The 27,471-nt window shown below is 33.9% G+C and overlaps 1 protein-coding gene and 2 pseudogenes across 1 annotated transcript; all 3 read left to right on the top strand.

The window, feature by feature from the left end:
* The first annotated feature begins 9,437 nt into the window (after positions 1–9,437).
* LOC150037673 (serine/threonine-protein phosphatase 7 long form homolog) lies at positions 9,438–11,668 on the top strand (annotated as a pseudogene).
* A 1,132-nt stretch (positions 11,669–12,800) lies between these two features.
* LOC120071183 (metaxin-like protein) lies at positions 12,801–20,753 on the top strand. The gene is made up of 6 exons (XM_039023292.2): positions 12,801–13,094; positions 13,313–13,647; positions 13,748–13,824; positions 13,919–13,979; positions 14,814–14,988; positions 20,344–20,753. Exons 1-6 carry the CDS (start codon positions 12,938–12,940, stop codon positions 20,529–20,531), a joined length of 993 nt encoding a protein of 330 aa, XP_038879220.1. The 5' UTR covers positions 12,801–12,937; the 3' UTR covers positions 20,532–20,753.
* On the top strand, positions 16,144–17,419 carry LOC150037672 (uncharacterized; annotated as a pseudogene).
* Positions 20,754–27,471: the final 6,718 nt, after the last annotated feature.

The raw sequence follows: 27,471 nt of genomic DNA, 5'->3' as shown, positions 1-27,471 counted from the left end.
TCAAGTGTCTAAGGAGAAAGAAAGACTATATGCTTGTGTATGGACCTAAGGATTTGATCCTTACAGGATACACTGATTTTGATTTTCAGACTGACATAGATTCCCAGAAATCTACCTCAAGATCAGTTTTCACTCTTAACGGAGGAGCTATAGTTTGGAAAAGCATCAAGCAAACTTGTATCACTAACTCCACCATGGAAGCGGAATACGTGGCTACATGCGAAGCTGCTAAGGAAGCAGTATGGCTACGCAAATTCTTAGCTGATTTGGAAGTCGTTCCAAATATGCACCTGCCTATCTCACTGTATTGTGATAACAGTGGTGCAGTTGCTAACTCAAAGGAACCCAGAATTCAAAGTGTGGAAAACACATTGAAATAAAGTACCATCTCATCTGGGAGATCATACACAGAGGAGATGTGCTCGTCACAAAGATAGCCTCTGAAGACAACCTTGCTGATCCATTCACCAAGGCCCTCTCGGCTAAAGTTTTCGATGGCCACCTAGTTGGACTAGGACTCCGAGTAGTGTAATCTAGGGCAAGGGAGAGAATGTCTATGGTATTATAGATATCCTAGTTTATTGTATTTTTCCCATTATGTATCTCAACATTATATTGTATATATTTGTTCTCACTAGAGTTTTAGTCCAAGTGGGAGATTGTTGAGAATGTCCTAGAACTCGCAGTTCGTGTTAAACATTATACTTTATGAATAATAATGAATTGTTGATTTTGCATCTTATTATGGTTATTATGGAAATCCAATAAACGCATCTCTCGCTATAGTCTGAATGTTGTGACTTTATGTAATGATATAAACAGGATCAAGTTGACAGTATATAGCTTAAATAGTCTAATAAGTATATGGATAGAATTGGGTATCTCATCCTGGTAACACTATTGGATGCGGCTCACTCTGTAATTGTTACAAGAAATTGTAAGGTGCTACAAACGATGTGATCTACAAATCGTTCATGTTAAAACATGTAAGTGGTGGCATCCTATGCAATGAGTTTGCATATAGACTAGAACATGAAAATGGTCACTTTTCTTTATAACGACCTTTTACTGTTAAAACTGATTATTTTATTTATTATGTAACCTAGGTTAACTCGATTTTAATCTTGAGCTAGCTATGAACTCCCGTTTGTTCAGATCCTTTGATCTGCAAACGGTGAGAGTAGTGTAACAACACTGCTCAATAAGCTTACCATTTTGGGGATAAGACTGGATGAATAGCTAGGGACATAGCCTTGCAAGATGGAATTCACTCCTACCCTATTTAGAGTTAGCAGATTGGTTGTTCTCTTAAGTACTAAGTCTAGTATTCGATTTCCTTCAGCATGCATAGCTACTCAATCGATGCGAATTAACTAATCTCTATAAGCCCGAAAATCAATTAATTCGAATCTATCAAGCGTCCTAATTCGTAGTTGAGGCTGGAAAGTCGTGACCTAACTAACCTACATGCTTCTAGATGCAATTGGGTCCTCAGCGGCCATAAAGAACTAGAAACGCATGCATTAAGATTCAGGATTCAACTATATTAATTAAGTGTCGGGAAAGCCGTGTTCAAATGATCAATTTATTCTTAAATCTAGATTAAACGTGCGATGCAAAGATTCATGGACAACCTAAAAACCTAAGCATGCTTATCTAATTTGTGCTACAAGGGTAAATTCAAAACATGGACGATACAAGGATGTGTGCGAGCTTGAGTTTAACTAGCGAAGACATGCATTCATGATAAGGGCGTCAATCTACACATAAAAGCAAATCTAAATTAAACAAAATTTTAAAAAAACATAATTCTGAATTAAAGCATAAAATCAGACAGAAAAATCATCAAGAACGTTTGATCTAAGAACTAAACGAAATATTACCTCATCGATTCATAGACAAACCGACGGGATACATTCCAACACATGTTCATAATCTGAAAATAAAATAAAAACTAACCTAAAGATACTGAAAATTAAAGGAAAAGGAAGAAGAATGAAGATTAACTTCGACCTCCATCGATTTGACCTCCAAAATTCGACATGATCTGACCTAAGGCCGAGGAGATATATTTATAAGATTCATCATAGCGTTGCAACGCTTGGAATAGCTTTGCAAAGCTCACTCGCACGCGCGCTTCGCCCCATATTCGTCAAAGATTGTAGCGTTGTAACGCTGGGCATTCTGTCCACAAGCGTTAGGTTGGAGCATTGAGATGGTTGGTACTTGATCCTCAATCACTCGGTAGCATTTCTTTGATTACTCGACAGCCTCTTATTCGATGGTACTCGTGCTCGATGGCTGCCTCAAACTCGGTGGAACTCGATGGCATTTTGGTCTTTTCAACTCCTTTGAAGCTCGGATGTTCGAATTAACTCCAAATTGCTTCAAATTAACCCCATTCTTCACCAAATGATTAATTCTATCTCTTGATTGCTAACATTACCTACAAAATAGAAAAATAAACACATAAAATCCACTAACGAGCCCGAATTAAACTAGGAATATTATCTCTTTTTTAGAGCTAACAAACACCCCCAACTTAATTCTTGCTCATCCCGAGCAAGGTAGAAACATAGAATCAAGTAGAAAATAACTAAAAACATGATAGCTTAATTCGCTAAGTTGTTACTCCAGTCTCAACAGTCAATTAGAATGAAATTTGTAATAAAGAACGAAAATCATTTCTGATCAATCAATGAATCACAAGTTTAAAAATTATTCTTAATCCATCCATGCACGAGTGAGCCTAGAGTCTTGCTAGTTAAACTTGCATAGCCCTGAAAAGTTTTATAAGGTCCTCATCCCGTTTTCCCCTAATCTAGTTGGGTTATCGACCTTGGACATACCAACTTGCATAAACAGGGCAACATTAAGACAAGGGTGCCTAAACTCACACACACAAAACATAAAGGGCATTTGTTTTACCTAGAGGGCTAGCTTTCACACCCTACCGTCGGGAACCGATCACTCTTTTCTTGCGGTCCCTAATTAGACACGGTGGAGATAGCTCTTTTCACTTCTATCCATGCATACATACACACTATTTTTTGGCAGACACGCCGGTTATGCCTCATTTTTTTTTCCAGAATTGCAACTAATTTGCTTTTCTTTTTTTTATTTTTTTTTTATTCACAGTAGGCCATATTTTATCCATTTTGTCTAGTTTTACTCTAAAACAAGCATAGTTACTCCTAAGTCAAGGTGGACATTTCTAGGTGACAACAGAAGTACAAACCAGATAACCCAATTCTAAGCATGCAAGACTTTAATTTCACAAAACAATGACTTAAAGAAGCAAGTAACAAGAATTTTTTTAAAAATTTGGCTAAAAATTCTGATCATGCATTCCTAATGTTCTTTCATGCAAATTTTATTACAGGAAGAGTGCGTTATAAACTATCATGATAACAACAGAGCAAACAGCAAGACAATCAAACACATAACATATTACCTAATGGGTACCCTACCCCCAACTTAAAAATAAACATTATCCCCAATGTATTTCAAGTAAAGCTCAAAAAGAATAAAAACAAGAGAACAGAAAACCTCCACTGATAACAATGTCGTGCAGGGATGGTGGTGGTAGTGGGCTCACCTCTTAGAAAGATGCTCTCCTCTCCTAGGTCATCCCTACAAAAAAAAAAAAAAAAAAAAAAAAAAAAAAAAAAAAATCTAGAAAACAAATAAAGAAAGTAGTAAAATTTTTTTGCCTGGTTCCCTCTAGGAAGGGAAAATTTTTAACATCGATTGCTCGACGTGACCTGTCCCCTATCAAGGCACAAAAAAATTCTCGTATTTATCTGGTCCCTTCTTGGATGAGTCGATATAGATTGGTAAGGCTATAAGGCTCTTCATCTTTTGAAGAAAACTAGACAGGTCAAATTTGGTATTTAAAAAAAAGGAAGAGAAAAATCAAAAGACTCAAGGACTGACTCAACTGAAAATAAAGACTCTGACTCAATTGATTTGACTGACTCTTGAGAACGAGAAGAAAAAATCTAAAAAATATACGATATACCAGACGGTAGAACAGGGCGAGGTTTTTCAACCTCTAACTCTATCACCTAGAAATCAATGGGTTTAGGCTTGGGTTCTTTATAGTCCTCAGAAACTGGTTCTAAACATGGCATGCCATCCTCTAACTCATCCTCAATGTTAACATATATTACCTCATCACCACACGCCTCGGTGTTGTCATAAGATGTATGTAGCAGGGGTTCACATCCTCTCTCAACTGAATCAGAAGATTGAGTGACTGAGTTTCTCAAACTCTGAAGATCAGTTCCAACCTTAATCTGAAGATTAAAAATCTCCTGGAGGTCGTAGATCTCCTACTTAAAAATAATACTGTTAATAGTAAGTTGTCTAATCACATCTTCTAATGACATACCTGAGTCAATGATGTGAGCATGTATTGTCATGTCGGATGTGGTAAGGGGTGAATCATAGTGGAACTGGTCCCATCCTAGGTTTCCATAGTTATAGGACTCCTCCCATCTAGGCAGATGAAAATCGTCATCCATATAACTAGGATACACTCCCATGAAGTAGTCTCATGACATAGGGCTCTACTGCAGACTTGGGCATGCTTGCTCAGGGTGATCAATCCTACATATTTTCACCTGTTGTGAGTTACTTGCAACCAACTGAATAACCAAAGAAGTTAACTTAGCAAGTTAACCTCAAAGGTCAGAAACCTCGTCATTAAGTCGAGATGCTTCATTCGATTGTCCCCATCCTTGTTGACAAAATCTGTCCAGGCAAGAAAACTGACATAAAAAGGAAAATAAATCAAAAGCAAAAGAATACTCTAACTAGAATTTTAACTAACAAAATGTCAATGACTTCCCCGGCAACAACACCATTTTTTACAGAGCCAAAACTCACGTTGTTAATAAGTTTCGAGTTTGGTAAAAAAAAAATTGTAAATACCGAACTACTCATATCACTACTAAAATGTAGCAACAGTGGTAAGTTCGAGTCGATCCGTAGAGAAGCGCGATTGGTTTCGTTAAGTTAATTTTCTAACTAGAGCGATAAATTGGGGGTTTTGATGTGGAAGGGATAAATGTGTGAAACTGAAATAAAATGCAATTGATATATGAAATGGTAAATAAAATAAAAACTAACCTAAAGATACTGAAAATTGAAGGAAAATGAAGATTAACTTCGGCCTTTATCGATTTGGCCTCCAAAATTCGGCATGATCTGACCTAGGGCCGAGGAGATATATTTATAGGATTCATCGCAGCATTGCAACGCGCGTGCGCGCTCTGCCCCACGTTCGTCAAAGATCGTAGTGTTGCAACGCTGGACATTCTGTCCACAAGCATTAGGTTGGAGCATTGAGATGCGTTGACACACTGGCGTTGATTCGGTTCGAAGCGTGCAACGCTTAGAGTAGTGTTGCAATACTGCGTCCACTACCAGAAACTTGCTACTCGATACTCGATCCTCGATCACTCAGTTGCATTTCCTTGATTACTTGACAGCCTCTTACTCGATGGTGCTCGATGGCTGCCTCAAACTCGGTGGAACTCGATGGCATTTTGGTCTTTTCAACTCCTTTGAAGCTCGGATGTTCGAATTAACTCCAAATTGCTTCAAATTAACCCCATTCTTCACCAAATGATTAATTCTATCTCTTGATTGCTAACATTACCTACAAAATAGGAAAATAAACACATAAAACCACTAACGAGCCCGAATTAAGATAGGAATATTAGCTCTTTTTTAGAGCTAATAGGGATAAAGGATATGGGTTAGGGTTTTCTTTTTAATTCATTCCTTTAATTTTTCCTCAATTTAAAATTCAACAAATAAATGCTATTCTTAATATGTAAATAGCATCGGGTAAAAGTTTATTATACTTGACATCCATAAAAAGTCAAGTTATATTAGCGTAAAAAAGTTCGAAAATTTCCGTAAAAGATTCGCTTTTTAAACACTATTCTTGATGTTTTCTCTTAAAAGAAGGTCATTACTCGACTTTTTTTAAAAAAAAATCAAGTATTTAAAAATTGGAAGTGACAAGTAATACAATTTTTGTAGTAGTGCAAAGTTGAAATCTTAGCCAAGTACCAAAACCAAATTTTTAAAGTTTACTTTGTTTTTAGTTTTCAAAATTTGACTTGGGTTTTTAAATTAATAAAAAGTAGATATCAAAACAAGAAATTTAGAGTAAAAAAAAGTGCTTATAAGCTTAAGTTTAAAAATAATAAAAAAATCAAACGTTATCAAACGAGATCTAAATCATTACAAATTAAAATTGAATTATTAAGACATCATTTGGTAACCATTTGATTTTTATTTTTGTTTTTAAAAAATTAAGTCTACAAACACTCCTCATACCTCTCAATTTTTTGCTCTGTTATTTATTTTTACAAATGTTTTAAAAAAGAAAATTTATTTCAAATGGTAAAACTGTTGAAAATATTTATAAGATATAGCAAATTTTTCGAATTATCAATGATAGACGTTGTTATCAGTGTCTACCAATATCACTGATAGACACTTATTGAAGTCTATCAGTATTTATCAGCGTCTATCATTGATAGTTCTAACATTTTGTTATATTTTGTAAATATTTTGGTTTATTTTTCTATATTTAAAAACAACCCTTTAAAAAAAACTATGCCAAATTTTGAAAACTAAAAAAAAGTTTTTAAAAATTTGTTTCTATTTTTTGAATTTAGCTAAAAATTCAACTCTTGTAACTAGAAATATGTAAATCATTGTAAAGGTAAGAAATTGAGAGAAAATGTAATTATTTCAAAAACAAAAGTTATCAAACAAGGTTTAAATTGTTACGCACAAAAAATGTTAAAACAAATAAAAATAAATAAATAATATTAAGAGAAGGTATCCTTTTATTTATGCTCCGATTGACACATAGATTTAGATAGAAATGATTTCAAATTCTAGAATTTTCAAACATGAAAATGGTTTCAAATTCCTTTCTGCATTTGGAATTAAATTGATTTAAAATCATCGAAATTAAATTTATTGTTTGGATACTCACATGAATGAAATGAAAATAAAACATTTTACATTATGCCCTCATGAATTTTGTAGGAGATTATTCTAATTATTATCAAAATATTTTAAAATCAAATAACACTTTGAATCATAAATTAGACTTTTTCTCTCTTTTATATTCCTCATCCATCATTTCCTCTATGTTATGTTTTTCAACAAAATCTAGATAAAATAAAAATAATTATTTCACCACCATTACACCTCTTATAATTTTATATAAATATAAATTTAATTATATATGAATATTAAAAAAAACACCTCATAATTCCATGTGATTCTGAATTTTTTTCAAATAATGTTTTTTTAATAAATAATGACAAAAATAGGGTGGGGGAAAGTATTTCCAAAAATAGGTGTTTAAATCGTGTACCAAGTACACGATTACACCTAAATCGTGTACCAGGTACACGAGTACCTGGCCACCTGGCACGTCCAGTCTGGCGTGGCAGTCATGCAGGTTTGACTGAGGGAATCGTGTACCGGGTACACGATTACCCTAAGTCGTGTACCAGGTACATGACTTCCACGCCTTAAAACCTCCACCTAAACCCTTCTTCTTCCTCACCGAAACGGCTATTCTTCTTCCTCACCGCCGCTTATAATCGTTTTCCCTCACCGAGACCAACTATTCCTTCTTTCTACTTACCAAAATCTCGTTGATTTTCTTCACCAAGGCCTCTATTTCACCGAAATCTTCCAAAATTTCGATTTTACTCAACTTTTAGTCCTCCATTTGATCCTCACCGAATCCTCCATTGTAGCGGTCGTGTTGCTCGATTTTCCTACATTTTTTGCTGCCGAATTTTGCTTGGTATATTTCTTTCTCTAGTTGGGCTAATCAGTATTTATTGTATGTTTTTGCATATTTTTGGGCTGAATTTTGCTTGGTATATTCCTACATTTTTGTATAGTTTATGTATGTATAGTTTATGTATAGTTTATGTATGTATAGTTTATGTATAGTGTATTATATAGTTTATGTATAGTTTATGTTGTATAGTTTTGTGTATGATTTAGTTTATATATAGTTTGTGTATGATTTAGTTTATGTATAGTTTATGTATGATTTAGTTTATGTATAGTTTATATTATTTAGTTTATGTATGATTTAGTTTATGTATGTTTTTAAGCTGATCTTACATTTTTTTATTTGTTTGGATTGATTTAAACTTAGAAATCTTATATGTATAGCTTATGTATGTTTTAGTTTATGTATGATTGATTTAAACTTATAAAACTTAGAAAACTTAGAAAACTTAGAAATTAGAGTTTGTTGAGTTGATATATTAACTTATTTTTTGTCAACTACAACAGTTGAAAAAAGCATAATAAATATGTCGATGCGTCCTGAAGATTTAGTAATCCTTGAACCTGGAAATGATGGAGATAGTGATATCGACGTTGAAGTGGATGAATTATTTGGAAATGACGGTAGTGGTGAACAAGATCTTGAGTTGGTACCGTCGAAAATGTTCAACCAAATAGATTGGAAAATGAAAAATTCAACGTGTGAACTAGGATCTACTTTGGAAGAAAGGAATGTAGAAGTAGATAATTGTAGTTTAATACAAAAGGGAATGTTGTTTAATACTAAAGAAGATTTACAGCCTGCTGTAAAAAAATATTGTGTGACAGAACACGACGAAATTATCGTAGTGGAATCAAATCAGGATCTTTAGTATGTTAAATATAAATCCTGGAGTGACAGTTGTGCTTGGAGGCTACGGGCATGTCGGCGCAAAACTCATGGGATGTTCGAAATCACAAAACTTCAAGGAGAACACTCATGTTTGTTTTCAGAGTTGACACATGATCATTCACAGCTGGATTCAAATTTCATGAGTATCGAAATTCAAAATTTGATTAGAGCTGATCCTGGAGTACCTGTGGCCCTACTTCAAGAAACCATTAAAAAACAATATGGCTATAATGTCAATTATAGACGGGTGTGGCAAGCCAAAATAAAAGCGTTAATTGCTGTGTTTGGCGATTGGGAGAAATCATATTCGGAGCTTCCATATGGCTGAGTGTTGTTGTTCATTACAATCCAGGAACACGAACAGACTGGTTTTTCCTTCCCTCTGATGTGCTAGGTACGACTATTTTTGGACGAGTTTTTTGGTCTTTTGGTCCTACAAGAGAAGGGTTTAGCCATTGTAGGCCATTAATCCAAATTGATGGAACTCATCTATACGGAAAGTATAAGGGAAAATTATTGACAGCCTTATCTATTGATGCAAACAGACATATATTTCCCCTTGCTTTTGCTATCGTAGAAGGTGAAAATTCGTCCAGTTGGTCATGGTTTTTGTGGGCATTGTGTGAATATGTTACCCAAAGAGAGGGTATTTGCTTAATTTCTGATAGACATAAGGGCATTCTTGCTACAATTAATAATGAAGAAATTGGTTGGAGTGAACCCAGAGCGTACTACCGATATTGTCTTCGCCATGTTGCCAGTATTCAATACAAAATACAAATCGAAACAACTAAAAAATTTGGTGTTTAAGGACGGAAATCAACAATTGCACCCTGAATGTCTTGAATTTTTTTTAGACATTGACTTAGAAAAATAGACACAGTCACATAACGATGGGTACCGCTATGAATGGATGACCAACAATGCAGCTGAATGCATGAACGACATTTCTAAAGGTGCTAGAATGTTACTCATTACTTCTTTGGTTAGGCTAACATTCTATCGCACAATATTGTATTTTGAACGCCGGAGACAAGAAATCAGTGAAGCATTCGATCGTGGGGACATATATACAAAATATGCCCTAAAGAAACTGAAGAGGTGGGGAAAACGAGCATCGGCACATACAGTGACATCCATTGACAGGGAAAGTCAAACTTTCGAAGTACAAACTGGCATAAGTATGATTTCTCCCTACAAAGAACAGCACACCCAAGTTTTAAGCTTGAAAGAAGGGACATGTTCTTGCAATAAGTGGCAATCATTCAAGATTCCATGCTTTCATGTAATTGCAGTTTATAATTACATGCATATGACATACCTACCACTTATTGATGAATGCTACAAATTGTCCAATTTCAAGCGTTGTTATGAAGGTCGCTTCCATCCAATTCAACACCCAGATTATTGGCCAGAATTATCATTTACAGAAGTTCATCCAAATGCGAACTTACTCAGAGAACAAGGTCGGCTAAAAAGTACGTGAATTCATAATGAAATGGATTAGAGAGAAGCAAGCCAAAAAGTGCGGTGTACAATTTGTAAAAGAGAAGGACATAACAGATGCACTTGTCCACACCGTACACTAGGTGCTTCGTCGTCTTCGGGTCATTAGGATTTTTATTTTTATTTTTTTAGTGATATATTTCATATATTTGTATTCTTTATGTATTTATAATTTTCATGTAATTGTATATTTCATGTATTTGTATTCTTTATGTATTTATAATGAATTTATTTAATAAACTTATTTTATGTAATTGTATTTTCTTATGTACTTTTTATGTATCTTTTATGTTATCGATTCTATTATGAAATATAATTTGAACTTTTTAGGTAATGGAGCCTGGTCCTTCTAATCCTGTACAATTGTACCAACAAAACACACATCGTTCATAGACAGTATGGGATAATTCTTCCACTATAGTGTTGAGTTATTGGAGGAGGGAGACGACTGCACAACATACTATCCCATTTGATCACCGCATTATTCCATATGTTCAAGAGGTGGGTTTTCTTAGGGTTGCACAGATTGGTTTCATCCAGCTTGATTGACACCTGATTACTGCTCTAGTTGAGCGCTGGAGACCAGAGACCCACACATTTCACCTGCCTTGTGGGGAATGCATGATTACGTTGCAGGATGTTGTCGTACAATTTGGGTTAAGAGTGGATGGGCAACCACTGACAGGCTCACTACAGTATGACTGGAAGAATGTTTGTAAAGAGCTCTTAGGCGTTCTACCAGAGGATCTGAAGGGATCTAGATTGAGTATCCCTTGGTTGGCATCCCAGTTTCCTAAATTACCTCCCGATGCCGACGACATCAGCGTACGTAGGTGTGCACGAGCATACATTCTATAGCTTATTGGAGGATTTTTATTTGCCGACAAGTCAAATACTCTGGTGCATCTCATGTTCCTCCCATTATTGTCTGATTTCGAGCACGCTGGTACGTATTCGTGGGGTGGTGCATGTCTTGTATGGTTGTACAGAGAACTTTTTCGGGCTTCCAATGCACAAGCGTTGGAAATAGCAGGGCCACTAATACTATTACAAGTATGGGCTTATAATCGATTTCTAATTGTAGCACCACAAGTCCAACTACAGGCCTCAGATCATCGTCCACTTAGTGCCAGGTATTATTTTATTTATATATTTATTTCGTTACCATTTTATGTAAGAATATAAATTAATTATATTTTTTATAATTTTAGATGGAGTGGTGTATTAGCTGCCTCTGAACAATCAGCAAATATGTTGCTCGTGTACAGAAAAATATACGACATGCTGACGCCCAATCAGGTAGTAAATATGTATATAAATGAATATTAAATTTTTTTTTTTGTCAGGTTATTTGGACGACATACTCACAGATTTGGTCATCCTTACCTGATTATTGTCGTGATGGTGAAGACATCTGGTTGATTGTTAGTCCTCTTATATGCTTCCATATAGTAGAGTGACATCATTCAGATCGTGTGCTAAGATAGTTCGGTATGCGACAAACGATACCTCCGTTATCCTATACACTCCCAGAACTACATCAGATCGATTTAAGAGGTAAGCACGACCAAAACTGGCGTCGAATCCATGTGGAGTATTTATCCTACTGGCATGGACGACGTGATCGTTGTGCACAGGAAGAATTAATAGATGGGCCAGTTGTATCAGACGACTACTTTCCCTGGTACAATTCGATCACGAGGTGATTTATCTCACCAGACGGTGCTTACTATTACTACATGGTAAGAGATTTAAAACCAGACATTTTCCATATATATAATATGAATATTTTTTAATATTTTTTTTATTCTACAGAATAATTTTATCGGCGATGTTCAACAATATTCAGTGCAGAACAACCTACCAGAATTAGGTTCAATGTGTCAGCAAATATTGATCAACGTAGAAAGTATTATTCAACAAATAAGACGACTCAATGTTGCTAACACCGATCGAAGACGTATTCGTCGTAGACAGCGACAACGGGGTGAACCTAATTTAGAGGGACACGAAGACAATCCCCATGAGGAGTAAGGGCCAGGGGTCGTTTTTAAATCCACATCGTATCATTTTCAAATTGGAAATCTCAAAAGAACTAATTGTAAATATTTTTTAATATCATGGTATTTTTTTTTAATATGAGTGCAAGATACTTTCATTGTAGATTAAATATATAATTAAGTTTAATAATTAAATAATTAAGTTTAATAATTAAGTTTAACAATTAAAAAACAATTATAAGCAATAATGAAGGAATTAAGTTAAGTTTAACAATTAACTTTTTTTTAAAAAAAATATATATATATATATATAAGTGAATCGTGTACCGGGTATACGAGTTCGTTTGACCAGTCAACCAGTCAGCTGACTGAATTAAATGGTACTCGTGTACCCAGTACATGAGTATGCCACATGGAAATCGTGTATCGGGTATACGATTCCACTACCCTAAATCTGTCAATATTTTTCCAAAACACCCACTTTTAAAAATATTTCCCCCAACCCTATTTTTGTCATTATTTATTAAAAAAACATTATTTTTTAAAAAAAAATTATGTGATTCTAAAAACCTTCGAAAAACATTATTTTTAAAGAACAAAAGAATCCCCTTCTTCTTCATCGGCTCTCCTAAAACCCTTCGACTTGAACCCAATTTACAAAAGTTGCAGTGTTTCTCAGTTTGTGGAGCAAATGAGTGGGGGAGGAGAAGAAGGGTTGACTCTTGTTGTGAGGAAGCCGTGTTTCAATTTGCCCACTGGATGCCCAGATTGCCTGCCCGTTTACATCTATTTAAAATTGGCCAATCGTCATTTCCACTTGGATTTCAATCTCATCTACCCTGAATCTGGTAATCTCCCATGTCTTTGCTTTAATTCCTTCCTTCCTTCTTGCATTCTTGTTGTTACTTGCAGTGCCAATTTTATGCTTGGAGCTGCATCCACTGTTTCAATTAGTTGGTTTTCTGTAGTTACTTCTATCTATGACGATGGAATTAGGGTTGAGATTCCTTTGCCATTTCCACCGAATTAACAACTATGGCATCTGTTTTTAACTTTTCTCTGGCAGATATAATTCCTTATGTTGAAACTGGTAACTATGTGGCGTACAATAACGAAAGGGGCGGGGTTATTGAGTGTTTAAGACAGGATGGTATTCTTGATCTTGATTCCGAGTTTCTCTCGGTTCCAGAATGGGTATCTGCAAAATCTATGGTTAGTTCATGGCTTGCAGATGCAATCACGTACGAGCTTTGGTTGGGAACTGGTGGTGGTTCTGCTCAAGAGGTCTATTATTCTGTTCTTCCCTGGCCGATTGGAAAGGTTTTGTTTTTAAAGAAAGTGTACTCTGTGAAGCTCCAACTTGGGATTGACAAAGAAAATGCTGAGCGAAGAGAAGAGCAGGTTTTGTAACTCTGTTATTGCTTTTAGGGGTTGTGCTCTCATCAATTTGCTTTTCATTATAATTGGTCAACTAATTCTAATTATTGGCTGATACTGACAGATTTATAGAAATGCTAATCTTGCTTATGGAGCTTTGTCAACTAGGCTAGGAGAGCAGAACTTTTTATTTGAGAACAGGTGAATCTCTTGGGCTCTGGATATCTTGTTGCATATTATATACTTCTTTAACCGTCCTAATAACTTGATGATGCATCCCTTTTTAACATTGCAGGCCATCTAGTTTAGATGCACTTGTTCTAGGACATCTACTATTCACTCTTCAAGTACTACCTGTGAGTTACTTTTGGATCATTCTTTGGTTGTAGTTATATGAAGCATCTTTTTATTTTCAAATGTTAATTTTTCAGTAATAGTTGGTAGTGGCTCTCTTAACTTATCAAAAATATAAGTAGTTAGAAAATTTATTTGAAGTTAGTTATATGGCCTTTTCCATATAATTTACAACCATGCCTTGATCTTGATTTTTGTTCACATATATATATGGATGGATCCATCACATCGCTTGTGATACAATTATTGGTCTTTTTGTGTATACATGTGTTGAAAATAGGGTTTTAGCCCTAGGGGCATTTTTGTCTTTTCACTGTACTCTAGGGTTTCCCTCTTTTCTATTTAAGCATGTAGCCTTTGTGTATCCTGTGTATCAAATTATAATAAAAACTTCTATACCGTGGTTTTTTCTCCCTGTACTAGGGTTTTCCACGTAAACCTATGCGTGCATCTTTTCTCTCTATTCTCTTTCTTTTTCATCATGTATATGCTATGAAGAGGAATGGTTAGAGTTTAAGAGAAGTGAGCATATTGAGAAGTTATACAATCTAAAATATGTTTATTAATCATAAAGTGATTTCTTATAGTTATGGTAGCAAAAAATTTCTTTCCTCTTGAATCATGTCTTTCACTAATTAATTGTCTTATCCATTGAAGAAAAAAGTATGATAAATTGATTTCTTACTACTGCAATAGTCTTTGCTCTTATCTTATTAAAATACCCCGCTTAATGGACCTTGATCTTTGTATAATAGACTGTACATTACCAAACATTGCCTTCATTTTTTCTTCTCAATTGAAATGGAGTTCTCACTTTGGACCTTGTTGCTTTTTAGGAAACATCAGTTCTTCGCAGTAAGCTTTTAGAGCATAGTAATCTTGTACGATATGCTGAGAAATATATGACAGAGTTGGTAGAAGTTGGTACATCATCGTCACCACCATCTTCTTCCGCACGTTCCAGTTCAGGTGCTTCATCATCAACACCAAGAAGGGGTCCTTATAACTGGAGTAAGATGTTTTGACAGATAGCTATCTTTTTTACAGTCGTTATCAATTGATTTTTTCTTTTGAATTGATGATTTTAGTTAATTGGGACCATGATGTTATATTGCTAAAGCATTTTCTATTGTTCTTATTTCTTAATTCGTTTTCATAATTCTTGTTCTTTTTTGTGATGGATTACATGTGCATTAAAGTTACTTTAGAAGTATTCAGTATTATACTTATGTTCATCTCGTCCTTCTCTTTCTTCTTTTGTTGCCATAATTTTAATAGTGAATGAAGAAGATAACTAGTTGAACATATCTTTCAAATCCTTTTTTTCCAACTTTTTTAGGATGATATCTCATCAAGCTCATTGTACCAATTCACCAACCTAAACCACATCAAATATAGTCTTACTGAATGGGCACTAGACTCTTCTCGGTCATATTATCACCTCAAGATAATGGATTGTGATTTTAATGTGCATGTTTTGCAGTAGTTAATTCATCCTCCGTCATAGCCTTCAAAACTTGTGAAATCCAGTGGTTGAAATTGTTAGGCCACCAATTATGTTGCAGTACAGTAGAAAGGGCAATAAAGGGAAATCACGGTTTGTGGAAGTGTGGCTGTTGAGGGCATGTCTGGGGACCACAATTAGTTAGGAATTGGGAGAGGGAATATATGGGGGGAAACGTGAGTTGGTAGGGGGATGGTCATTTTGGTGTAGGAGTCTCTCTCGAGTGTGAGGCAGTAGGAAGTCTTCTTGTTCTTTGTTCTTCATTGATCATATGACCTTGTAACAGCCATTGGCTGATCTTTGATTGAATAAATATCTTGAGTTGGAGTCCTATCATACTGGTATCAGGGCGTTAACCTGGGAAGGAAATTCAGCAAGATGGATTAGAAGAGATTCGAAGAGAAATTGGAGGTGTTCGATCAAGAAATTTCTAGTTTACGAGTGGAGATTCAGAAGTTGCTGACAATTGAAGAGAATTTGGCATCACTGGCAAAGAGCATCAAAAGATTAGGAGTACAGGCGGAGAAGCATCAGAAGATGTTATTATCATATGTTGTGGAGATGGCGAAAGGCCGATCGACTGTATCAAGAATTGTCGACGAATCCGAAAGTAAAGAGGATTCGGCTGAGGTAAATGGAGAATCAACAGATTCCTTAACGAATGTGGCGAAATCAGGAGTAGACGAAGTGGTGAACGATAGAAGTAAGTTCAAGAAGGTAGAAATGCCAATTTTCAATGGATCGGATCTGGACTCGTGGCTGTTCAGAGCGATCGCTATTTTCAGATTCATAAATTGACAGAGTCAGAGAAGATGATGGTAGCTGTAATCAGTTTTGATGGAGCAACATTGGATTGGTATTGATCCAAGGAAGAACGTGAGCCAGTCAAAGATTGAAAATATTTGAAATAGAGATTATTGTTGCAGTTTTGATCGATGAGGGAAGGATTGATTTGCAGTCGTTTTTGGCGATTAAACAGGAAACGACGGTGGAGTATCGAAATCTCTTTGATAAACTGGTGATGCTATTACCATTCTTACCGAACGAAGTATTGGAAGAGACCTTCAAGAATGGGCTAGCTCCATGGATCAAGGCGGAAGTGGAGTGCTGGGAGCCCGTTGGGCTTGCGCAAATGATGAAGTTGGCCCAACGAGTAGAGAATTGTGAAATAACGCGTATTGAAGCAGACCTAGGTAAGCAAAGCGAAGGTAAGACCCAAACTCTTGTTAATAACATAAAATCTATTGTTCCTGTTGTTGCAAAAGAAGGAGAGATGATTGAACCTACACCGATAAGGACAGTCTCTCTGAGAGGTGTGGCGGCGGGTGGTGTTCGGCGAGAAGGATTGATCGAAAGGTTATCTGATGCAGAATTTCAAGCCAAGAAGGAGAAGGGCTTGTGTTTTAGGTACGATGAGCGATATACAGCGAGACATTGATGCAAGGCTCGAGAGCAAAGAGAGTTACAAGTTTTGGTGGTTCAGGCGAATAAGGAAGAAGTAGAATTGATTGATGATGACGAACCACCAATTGGGGGAGTTGAATTGTAGACGCTTGTAGTGGAAGAGGAGTTAAAGCCTATTGCAAAGTTACCAATTAATTTAGTTGTAGGGCTGTCGAATCCGGGAACAATGAAGTTAAAAGGGGTGATCAAAGGAGAAACGGTGATAATTTTGATCGATTGTGGAGCAACACATAACTTCATCTCAGAAAAGTTGGTGTTCTGTTTGCAGTTACTGATGGTTGAGACCTCTATGTTGTTATTCTGGGTTCTGGTTCTGTGGTAAGGGGAAAGGGGTTTTCCATTCGATGGAATTGTCAATCGAAGAATGGAAGTTGAGGGATATTTTTCTTCCCTTGGCGTTAGGTGGAGTGGACGTAAACTTGGAGGTGCAATGGTTACATTCACTAGGGGTCACAGAAGTAGATTGGCAAAACTTGACTGTCTTTCAGTCAAGGGGATCAAATGATTGTTCTAAGGGGTGATCTAAGCTTGACCAAGGCACGTGTGAGTCTCAAAAGTATGATGAAATCGTGGACAGATTTAGATCAAGGATTTTTTATAGAGTGTCGAGCAATGGAAGGGGGAGTATCATTTACTGAATGGTATGGGGTTGATGAAGTATATACTGTGGCTGAACCCAAACCAGCACTGTTAGCAAAGTTTGAAGATGTCTTTGAGTGGCCTGAAGAGCTACCATCAAGGAGTATTGAACATCACATACATTTGAAAAATGGTACTGACCCTGTGAACGTTAGGCCATATCAATATGCTTATCAATAGAAGAAGGAAATGGAGAAGTTGGTAGATGAAATGTTGTCTTTAGAGTCATAAAGCCGAGTACCAGTCCATATTCAAGTGCAGTCTTGTTGGTGTGCAAGAAGGATGGGAGCTGGAGGTTTTGTGTGGATTACAGAGCACTCAATAATGTTACTATTCCGGATAAGTTTCCAATCCCTCTCATTGAAGAATTATTTGACGAACTAAATGGTGCGAGCATGTTTTCTAACGACTTGAAGGCTGGGTATCATCAAATAAGGATGCATCCTGGGGATGTGGAGAAGACAACATTTAGAACTCATGAAGAACATTATGAGTTTTTAGTAATGTCATTCGGGTTTAACAAATGCACCGTCAACTTTTCAAGCATTGATGAACTCCATTTTGAAACCGTATGTACGAAGGTTCATCCTAGTAATTTTTTTATGATATTTTGGCATATAGCAAAAAACTCCACTTGAAGCATTTGGAGTCAGTGTTATCTACTCTTCAGGAACATGAGTTATATGTCAGTCGAAATAAGTGTCAATTTGCTTGAGGTGGGGTGGAGTATCCAGGACATAATTTCAGGACAGGGTGTGGAGGCAGATCCTGAGAAGATCCATGCAATGTTTGGGTGGCTAGTTCCTACTAATATCAGAGAAGTTGGGGGATTCTTGGGTTTGACTAGTTACTATAGGTGGAAAATTATGGAAGTGTTGCAACTCCATTGAGTTAGTTATTAAAAGATGGAGCTTTTGTGTCGTCTGAAGAAGCTCATGAGGCATTTAAGTTGAAACAAGCTATGGTAACTTTGCCCATGCTGGCATTACCCGATTTAACCAACCTTTTGAGATTGAGACAGATGTTTCAGGGTATGGAATAGGGGTTGTCTTAGTACAACAGAGAAGATTGATTGCCTTCTTTAGCCATACTTTGTCCATGAGGGACCGTGTTAAGCCATGCTTATGGATGTAGTTATGGCAGTTCAACGTTGGTTGGAGGCCCTATCTTTTGGGAAGGAGGTTTGTGGTGAAAACTGATCAGAGGTTGAAGTTTCTGTTAGAACAACGGGTTATTCAAACACAGCATCAAAAGTGGATTGCCTAGTTTTTGGGATACGACTTTGAAGTGGTTTATCGACCAGGCCTTGAAAACAAAACAGCTGATGCATTATCCAGGGTACCTCCTACAGTACATTTAGCTCACTTATCAGATCTTACATCGTTGGATGTGCAAGTCATCAAAGAAGAGATTGAGAAGGATTGTTAATCGCAGTGTTGAAGCTTATTTGTGCTGTTTTTGTGGGGAGAGGCCGAAGGAATGGGTTTCATGGTTGCATTGGGTGGAATATTGGTACAACACCACATACCAAATTTCGGTTGGAGTGACTCCTTTCCAAGCTGTGTATGCCACCACCATTTATATACTATGGTGATTCCTTAACGTCAAACTCAACTCTTGATCAGCAGTTGAGGGGCGTTATTTAACTTTGAGGGTCCTTGAGCATTTGCGGGTGGCCTAGGATAAAATGAAAAAGAGTGCTGATAAGAAGCATCATCATGTGGTGTTTCAAATCGATTGATTTGGTGTTTTTGAAGCTTGGTCATATCAGCAATCTTTGGTACGACAGACATAATGAGAAGCTGTCTCCCAAGTTTTTTGGTCCTTATAGGGTGCTGGAAAGAATTGGACCAATTGCCTATAACCTGGAACTACCTCCCGAGGCTGCAATTCACTCAGCGTTCCACGTCTCTCAACTGAAAGGAGTCTTCCACTTTAGCGGGGTAAAGGGGGGGTTACATACAACCGAGGCAAAGTGGTTTATGATTGAATCTGGGGCAGCATCATGAGGTACAATCAATGGCTCCTCACTTGTCTGACACACATGAATGGATTACTGAACTGGCTAAATATTGGGCTGTAGGAAGAATCCTTCAACGAATGTTTGGGAGGTGTTGGTGGGGTGGAAAGGTTACCAAGCCACGAAGCTACTTGGGAGATTTTTTATGACTTCAAGCAACAATTTCCAGGCTTTCACCTCGAGGACAAGGTGATTTGGAGTGGGCAAGTAATGTTCAGCCACCAGTTATATTGTAGTATAGTAGAAAGGGCAATAAAGGGAAAGCACGTGTTTGTGGAAGTGTGGCGGCTGAGGGCATGTCTGGGGACCACAGTTAGTTAGGAATTGGGAGAGGGAATATATGGGGGGAAACGTGAGTAGGTATGGGGACGGACATTTTGGTGTAGGAGTCTCTCTTGATTGTGAGGGAAGGACAGTAGGGAGTCTTCTTGTTCTTTGTTCTTCATTGATCTTATGACCTTGTAACAGCCATTGGCTGATCTTTGATTGAATAAATATCTTGAGTTGGAGTCCTATCAGAAATCTACAGTCTTGAAAGTTCTTTTAGTTCTTACTTTGGATAATGGGAAATTTTATTTATTTTTCAAGTTTCTGAGCATTGAATGCCTTGGTTGCATAGACCTGTAAATGTTTCTGAAAAAGACTGTAGAAACTACTGTCTGGAATTACTTTCGAATGCTCTAAGAAAACATTCGAAATCTATTATTTTTCTCAATATATTTGATGCGTTATTCATCAGGCTCGAAGCCAAAGCCGAAGCCGAAGAGAGAAAAGACGAACGAGGAGAAAACATTTAAAAGGAGAGCTAAGTATTTTGTGGGCGCACAGCTTGTGGCAGTTTTACTTTTTCTCACCCTCATGGGGAGAGGTGATGATGCTGAAGTGGAGCTGGATGATGATGATGAAGGGTATGATTATACTGAGTGAAAAACTTTTCAATATCTACATTTTTGGAAGTGATGACAAAGCCAGTAACTTTTTCTTTCATTTTTTACTCTCACCAAACATTTTGGTAGCTGACCTCAACATATTGTAAATGGAAGAGAAGTTGCTTCTTTGGTACAAAAGTTGTTTGTCTTTCTTGAAATTTTGAAGAGCTCTTCTGATAATTTGTCAGATTCTAATGAACTGTTTTCATTAATTGGTTCATTTCAGTCCCTCTGTTTTTGAAGTTCTACTCAAGTGAAAAAGGTGAGAAAATAGATTAAGCCCAATGTCCTTGCATTTTGTTCTATCCTTTAAAAACTGCTATTATGAAATGTGTGTGTATATATATATCAATAATGTTAAAAATTAAAGAATAGAGAAGAGAAGAACACAAGGTTACGTGAAAACCCTAGTACAGGGAGAAAAACCACGATATAAAGACTTTTCTTATTCTGTTTTAAATCTGATACATTGAACACACAGGGACACACCGTATAAATGGACAGTAGGAAACCCTAGGGGTCTTACACAATTACATAAATGTCCCTAGGTTAATAACCCTATTTTCAACAAATAATAATTTACTTTTTGAAATTAAGTACTTGTAAAAGCATGATCAAAACAAAAGTGTTATGGATCTAATTGTGAATTTGTGGGATCTGTAATATGCAACTTTTTTCTTACTGCTGATGGATCAGCTGCCTTGAATCCCATCAATCTATGATATTATAGAATCTGTCATTTTATGGAACGATATGTTGAAGATTAGCATGGTTTTTTTTACGACCATCAATTTGAATTCTTATCATTTGGTGTTTCTCACAAACACGACTTTCAATCTAAAAGGCAAAAGAAATAAAGTAATACAGTTTTTATTTTTTATTTTTTTTATGAGTTGAACCACACGTGGGAGTGGGAAGTCGAATCTTTGACCATTTAATCGAAGATATAATACTTTAACTAGTTGAGTCATGGTTGATCATTTTTCTATTTCTTATTGGTGTAGAGAAGAATAATGTCTATTAAACAATATGAGATTTTTTAGGGTGTGATTCGTTCTTTTTTTTTTTTTTTTGGTTCCTTGATTTTGGATTAAATGTTTATTTGGGCTTAATGTGCTTTGACATCATATTAGATAGGGGTTTCTAAATAGAAAGCCTAAAGAAAACTCTATATTTCATTAATGTCTTAAATTTTTTTTTAAAGATGACTTTTAGGGTTAATTTTAGACAATTACACCATTTTTCATGTATTGATATCTGATTTTTATATATTTTTTCTTATTTTCAAAGTTAAAATACATTTATTATAAAGAGCGAAAATGTATTTAATATAATTTTTCTCATTTATCAATTGGAGAGAGAAAATACGTTTATTATATTTTTTTCTATTTTTCAATTTGGAAAAAAATGCATTTAATGAAATTTTATTTTCTATTTACGTTGGTTTTCACATATCAACTTATTGGCTTTTTTTATGGATTAATAATTATTTTAAATATACCTTAGAATATTCTTTACGGATTCATGGTCATTTTAAATATATCATAGAACATTTTGTTAGGTATTCGAAATTATTTTAACCAATATATGAAATATACTATAATTTATAAATTAGAGATTGACTCAATGTTTGACATAAATCACGGTATAAACCAATATATGAAATATACCACAGTATATAAATATTTATAAATTTCATTTGCACCACAGTATATATATCATAATACATGAAGTTCAAATAAAAAAAAAACACTCTCGTTTATATCAAATAAACAAATACATATACCACAGTGTATATTAAATTTCCTACAACAGCTAAAAAATAGTACATATATATTATAGTAAATATAAAAAATAGGAAAAAATAAAACTAAAAGTTGAATCAAGTCTGCCGTTCGTCTACTCCGAGTCCGTCGTCGCCATTCATTTACTCCGAACCTATCGTCGTCGTTCATTGTTCCGAGTCCGCCATCATCGTTTATTTACTCCGAATTTGTCATTATTGTTCGTCTGCTCCGAGTTTGCCATCGCTGTTCTTGCCGTCTCATGCTTGCCCCGTCGTTGGATTGCTCCACGCCATCCGTCTCCCGCCTGTAACTCACACCGCTGGAAGTAGAAAAGAGAGAGAGGAAAAAGGAGAAAAGAGAGGGAGAAGGAAGAAATGACCTTGAAGTATGGGGGAAAGAATAATATATATATATAACGTAGGTAGGACTAAATTGTAAATAACCACTAATATTAATGAAAATAGAGAGACCAATAGTTTTTTTTTTTTTTTTTGTAAAAAATAAAATATTCAAAACATTTACATAATATGGGTCTACTTTCGAGGCCTTTTATGTAGAAATCCCTATTAGATAACATGAAATTCAATTTTAAAATTCATTGGTCATGAGAGGAGTAGTTTATTTATCTTATAAACATTGCGAGGATTTTTGGGTTCACTATTCTTAGATCAGATCTCAATTTTTTTTAGATTGAATGTTATTGTGAACTTAATAAATTCTGATAATATATTAAATAACATGAAATTTCATCTCAAAACTTAATCTAATATATAGTTCATGACAAATTAGGTTGGGGGCATGCTTTAACTTGAGCTTGAGAGGGGTCTAAATAAATTAAGTTAAGTTAAGGTGGCGAATGATAATATAATGAAGAGAAGAAGCTGGATGGATAAATTTATTTATTGCTTACATGACTTTTGCCACGAATCCTATTGCATTTATGACATTGAAATAAAAAAATATTAATGTACAAATAAAAAGTGAATTAACTTTAGATCAATTGGCACATGGATGAAAATGGAACCAAACTCAAATCTTTTGGTTTAAATACTATTTTGGTTTCCATATTTTGATTGTTTATTCATTTTCATCTCTATACTTTCAAAATATCTATTTTATTCTCTATACTTTCAATTTTAGTTCATTTTGATTCCTATATTTTCAACTTTGGTCCATTTTGATCTACTTTTAAAATGTTTGGCTAAATCCTTATACTTTCAAAAAAGTGGCCATTTTGATCCTTTCATTTCTATTTACTTTATTTTTAAGAGATCAAAATGATTACTTTTTAAAAGTACAAAGACCAAAGTGAATATTTTGAAAGTATAAATATCAAAATGAACATTTTAAAAGTACAAAAACCAAAATAAATAAAAGCAAAAAATATAAGAACTAAAGTAGTATTTAAATCCAAATCTTAATGAAAAAATTGTTACATTTTGAAACGTAGGAATTAAATTAAATCCAGGTTCAAAATTTAAGGATTAGATGTGTAATATTTTGAAACTAAGAACCAAATAAAAATAAACTTAAACCTAAAACCTAAGAACAAAAAGCTAATTTTTCCATAAAAGTTTAAACTCATAGATGAAGTGCAAGTGAAATGAGAAATTTGTTTATATTATAATCAATAAATAAATTGTTTTTCTATTATGTTTGGCTTAATAGAAATAATCTTTTTATATTATTCACGTAGAGTTATTGTCATTATTTTTCATATTTTTTGTTAAATCGCACATAGTTCAATTGATATATAATATTTATTAGTATCCAAAAGATTTGTGGTTTAAATTATCCCATCAATTGCACTAAAAAAAATTCAAATGTCATTTGACTTTCGAGCTATGAGAAAAGAAGGAAGGCACATTCTCTACAACCAATTTAAAAGTCACATTAGAAAAGGAAGAAAAAGGTAAGATCATCATTTTGTTGTTTAATAATGAGGAAAATGCTATAAGCACTAAAAATGGCACCATAAAAAATAATGGCCAAAATATCCATAAAATTGACCAGAAAGTCAACAATACCCACAAAACATACAAGTCCCAATAATTTCTTTCCATTTTGTTCTTTTTCTCCCAATCATATTTTAAACCAAATATTATTTTGAAGAATTTATAATTAAGATAGTCATTATACTTATAATTACAATTATCATTATCATGAATCTCCCATTATTATTATTATTATTATTATTATTATTATTATTATTATTACAATACTTTATGCGTCTTCAACATTTCTTCAAACAAAGAACATCAAGCACATCCCTCTCCTCACAGAATCGAAAAGAATATTATATGAAAAAATGTCTTTTCAAATACAGAAAAACATTATTTAAAGGAAACCAAAGTTACAAATGTATAAACGATTTCAACATTTCAAGTAGAAAAAAAAATTGATTTTTGACATTTGAGTATGTAACAAAAAAATATATCAAACAATTTTAACTCTTTTTTTTTTTTTTCTTTTTCCACCTGCATGAGTATAACTTACTAGTATGAACTTGCATTATCAATTTCGATGTTTAAAATTTGATCTCCTACTTCACGAATTAAAAAATAAGAATATTTGTAATATATTTTTTTCAAAAGATATATTTTTTTCTTTTAATATATGAGGTGGGGATTCTTCTTATAGTTCTCGAATTGAAAAACTAGTGGAAAAGCATGCGACAAAAAAAGAAAAAAGAAAAAGAAAAATAATGATTGATTTAAATGGAGGGAAGATCAAGAGAGAGGAAGAGAATATAGAAACGTATCTCAAATTTCAATCATGCAATATTTTGTGTTTTAGAAAAAGAGGACACTAAATATATATTCGAGTAATTTTTTTTTTCTTTTCCTCAATTTAGTTCTCAATTCGATTGTTTAAAACTTTCAATTTAATCATTTCATATGTTTTATTGTTACATTTTTCAACCATATTCTTTGTATCAGTGAATATATTAAAAGTGATTGGTTATAAACTTATTCATTAGTAGGTTTTGTTTTTTTTTTTTTTTTTTTTTTATGAATGTTAAATTGGTTGTTGATAACGAGGTTCGAAATATCGAGGTTCCGATTTTATGGAAATATAGAGACTGGATTTTATGAAAATATTGATGAAATTTTCGAAAAAATTATGGAAATTGTTATGATTAGTTAATGAAACTTTGATTGTGGCTTAATTAGACTATAATTGACCATTTTTAATCACAATTTTTATAAAGTAAGACAACATTTAGATGTTTATTGTAAATGTCTGTATATATGTTGATGCAAGAGCAAATGTTTTAAAAATAAATGGAAAATAATTACAAAATAATATAAAGTTTAGGAATATTTTGAGGTGAAATGACGTAAATTATGAAAATTTTGGATGGTTAAAAAAAACTCACATAATTAAATTTTGAGGTGAAATGGTGTAAACTTAATGAAAAAAAATTGGAATGAAGTTAAAAAATTAAATATATGTTATTTTTTTGTGATTTTTTCAAACTTAATTTCTTTAGAAATGAAAGTTTTTGGTAAAAAAATAAAGCTAAAAATTGAGAAAAGTTGGAAATTAGAAAAAGTAACACGTAAAAAAGACTTAATTCTTTGTCGAAAAGAATATTGACGTGTGAAACTATAGAATTATGTGTAATCATGAGCATAATATAGTTAATTAAAAAATGGAAAATTTCTTGAAATGTCGAAATGGAGAGAATAAGAATATTCTCGAAATCTCGAAATTTTCTCTAAATTTCAAGAAATCTCAAAATTTTGTCGAAATTGGAGAAAAAACGAAAAATTTTCTAATCAAAATTTTGAGGACATCGAAATTTTGATGAAAATTTTAAACCATGATTGATAATAATAAACTTATTTTATTATAAGTAGTAAGTTAGTAGAAATTTAAATGAAAAATTAACCCACACATATGAGAAAAGGCCGAAATTTCAACCTTCTTCTTTGAAATAATATTTAAATGAGAAATTAATCCACACATATTGAATGATAATCCTAATTCATTCTCTAAAATTATACTATTATTACGTCATATATTAATTTATCCGAGACAATGCTAACATTAATGAATGAAAATATTATAATTAAGAAATACTAAAAGATAAAAATACTAAATCAAAACATATGAAATAACGAGGCTAAATTGAAAAAACATCCACACCAAATCCTATGTGGTTTAAAATTTAAATCCTATTCTCATCGTTTTGATTCATTTACTTCTATATATTTTTAAGATGTTCATTTGGTCATTATGTTTTGACTTTGGTTTATTTCAGTTTCTATATTTTCAAAATGTCTATTTTAGTCCCTATATTTCTAAAAATAACAATTTTAGTCTACTCAATTTTATTTGTATTTCATTTTTAAGAAATCACACTCGTTACTTAATTGAAAATTTTAAAAATATATAGATTAAAATGAATTAAACTGAAAATAAAGTAGGTAGGTCGTGATAAACATTTTGAGAGTACATAGACGAAAACAATATTTAAACCTACCCAAGTAAGGAAAAAGAAAAAAAACGAAAATTCTTTCCTATTTTGTTGATTTGTGACAAGTCGAATAATAGTGAAGATCATGTGTCAATATCATGCACCATTATATTTTCTTACCATTCCATTTTGGTGAGGGTTCACATAACAAGCACTACATGTTGTCCAAAATCTTCTCATCTTTTTCTTGTCTCGAAAAGCCAACCAATCTTTTATTTTTCTATAATTACTTTTTTTTTATGAGCATAAAAATAGTGTAACTCATATATTAATTAGTTTGATTAGTTTGTGTAATTCGAAGTTAAGAAACTAAATCTATTTTTTTTACAATAATTGAGAGATAAAAATAGACATCGAACCTCTGATTTCTAAGAAAGAAGACCATGTTAATTACCGTTGAACTAAACTCACTCTGACAAGAAACTAAATCTATTGTTTAAGGTTTATAATGAACGTTTACAATAACTTTCAAAAGTGTTTTAAATGGTGTTTGGTCGTACTTGTGATATTCACTAGTTTATATAAGAAATTAATTTAATATTGATTATTTTTGCAATTTTTTAGGGAAAAAAAGAGAACAAACTGAAAAATGTTAGAATATCATTTTGGTCTATATATTTAGAGATTATTTTCATTTTAGCTTAGATGTCATAGAAAAAAAGATCTTA

The sequence above is a fragment of the Benincasa hispida genome, chromosome 2, assembly GCF_027475165.1.
Source record: "Benincasa hispida cultivar pf3 chromosome 2, pf3_genome.v1.1, whole genome shotgun sequence".
Classification (NCBI taxonomy): Eukaryota; Viridiplantae; Streptophyta; class Magnoliopsida; order Cucurbitales; family Cucurbitaceae; genus Benincasa; species Benincasa hispida.
The sequence above is the reverse complement of the archived record's forward strand: the minus strand, read 5'-3'. Positions and strand labels throughout refer to the sequence as shown.

Excerpts from the sequence above, each read along its gene's own strand:
- LOC120071183 (XM_039023292.2), top strand. The coding sequence starts at position 12,938 with ATGAGTGGGGGAGGAGAAGAAGGGTTGACTCTTGTTGTGAGGAAGCCG. Across the intron at positions 13,648-13,747 it reads CTGAGCGAAGAGAAGAGCAG|ATTTATAGAAATGCTAATCT; the intron begins GTTTTGTAACTC and ends TGATACTGACAG. Across the intron at positions 13,825-13,918 it reads AACTTTTTATTTGAGAACAG|GCCATCTAGTTTAGATGCAC; the intron begins GTGAATCTCTTG and ends TTAACATTGCAG.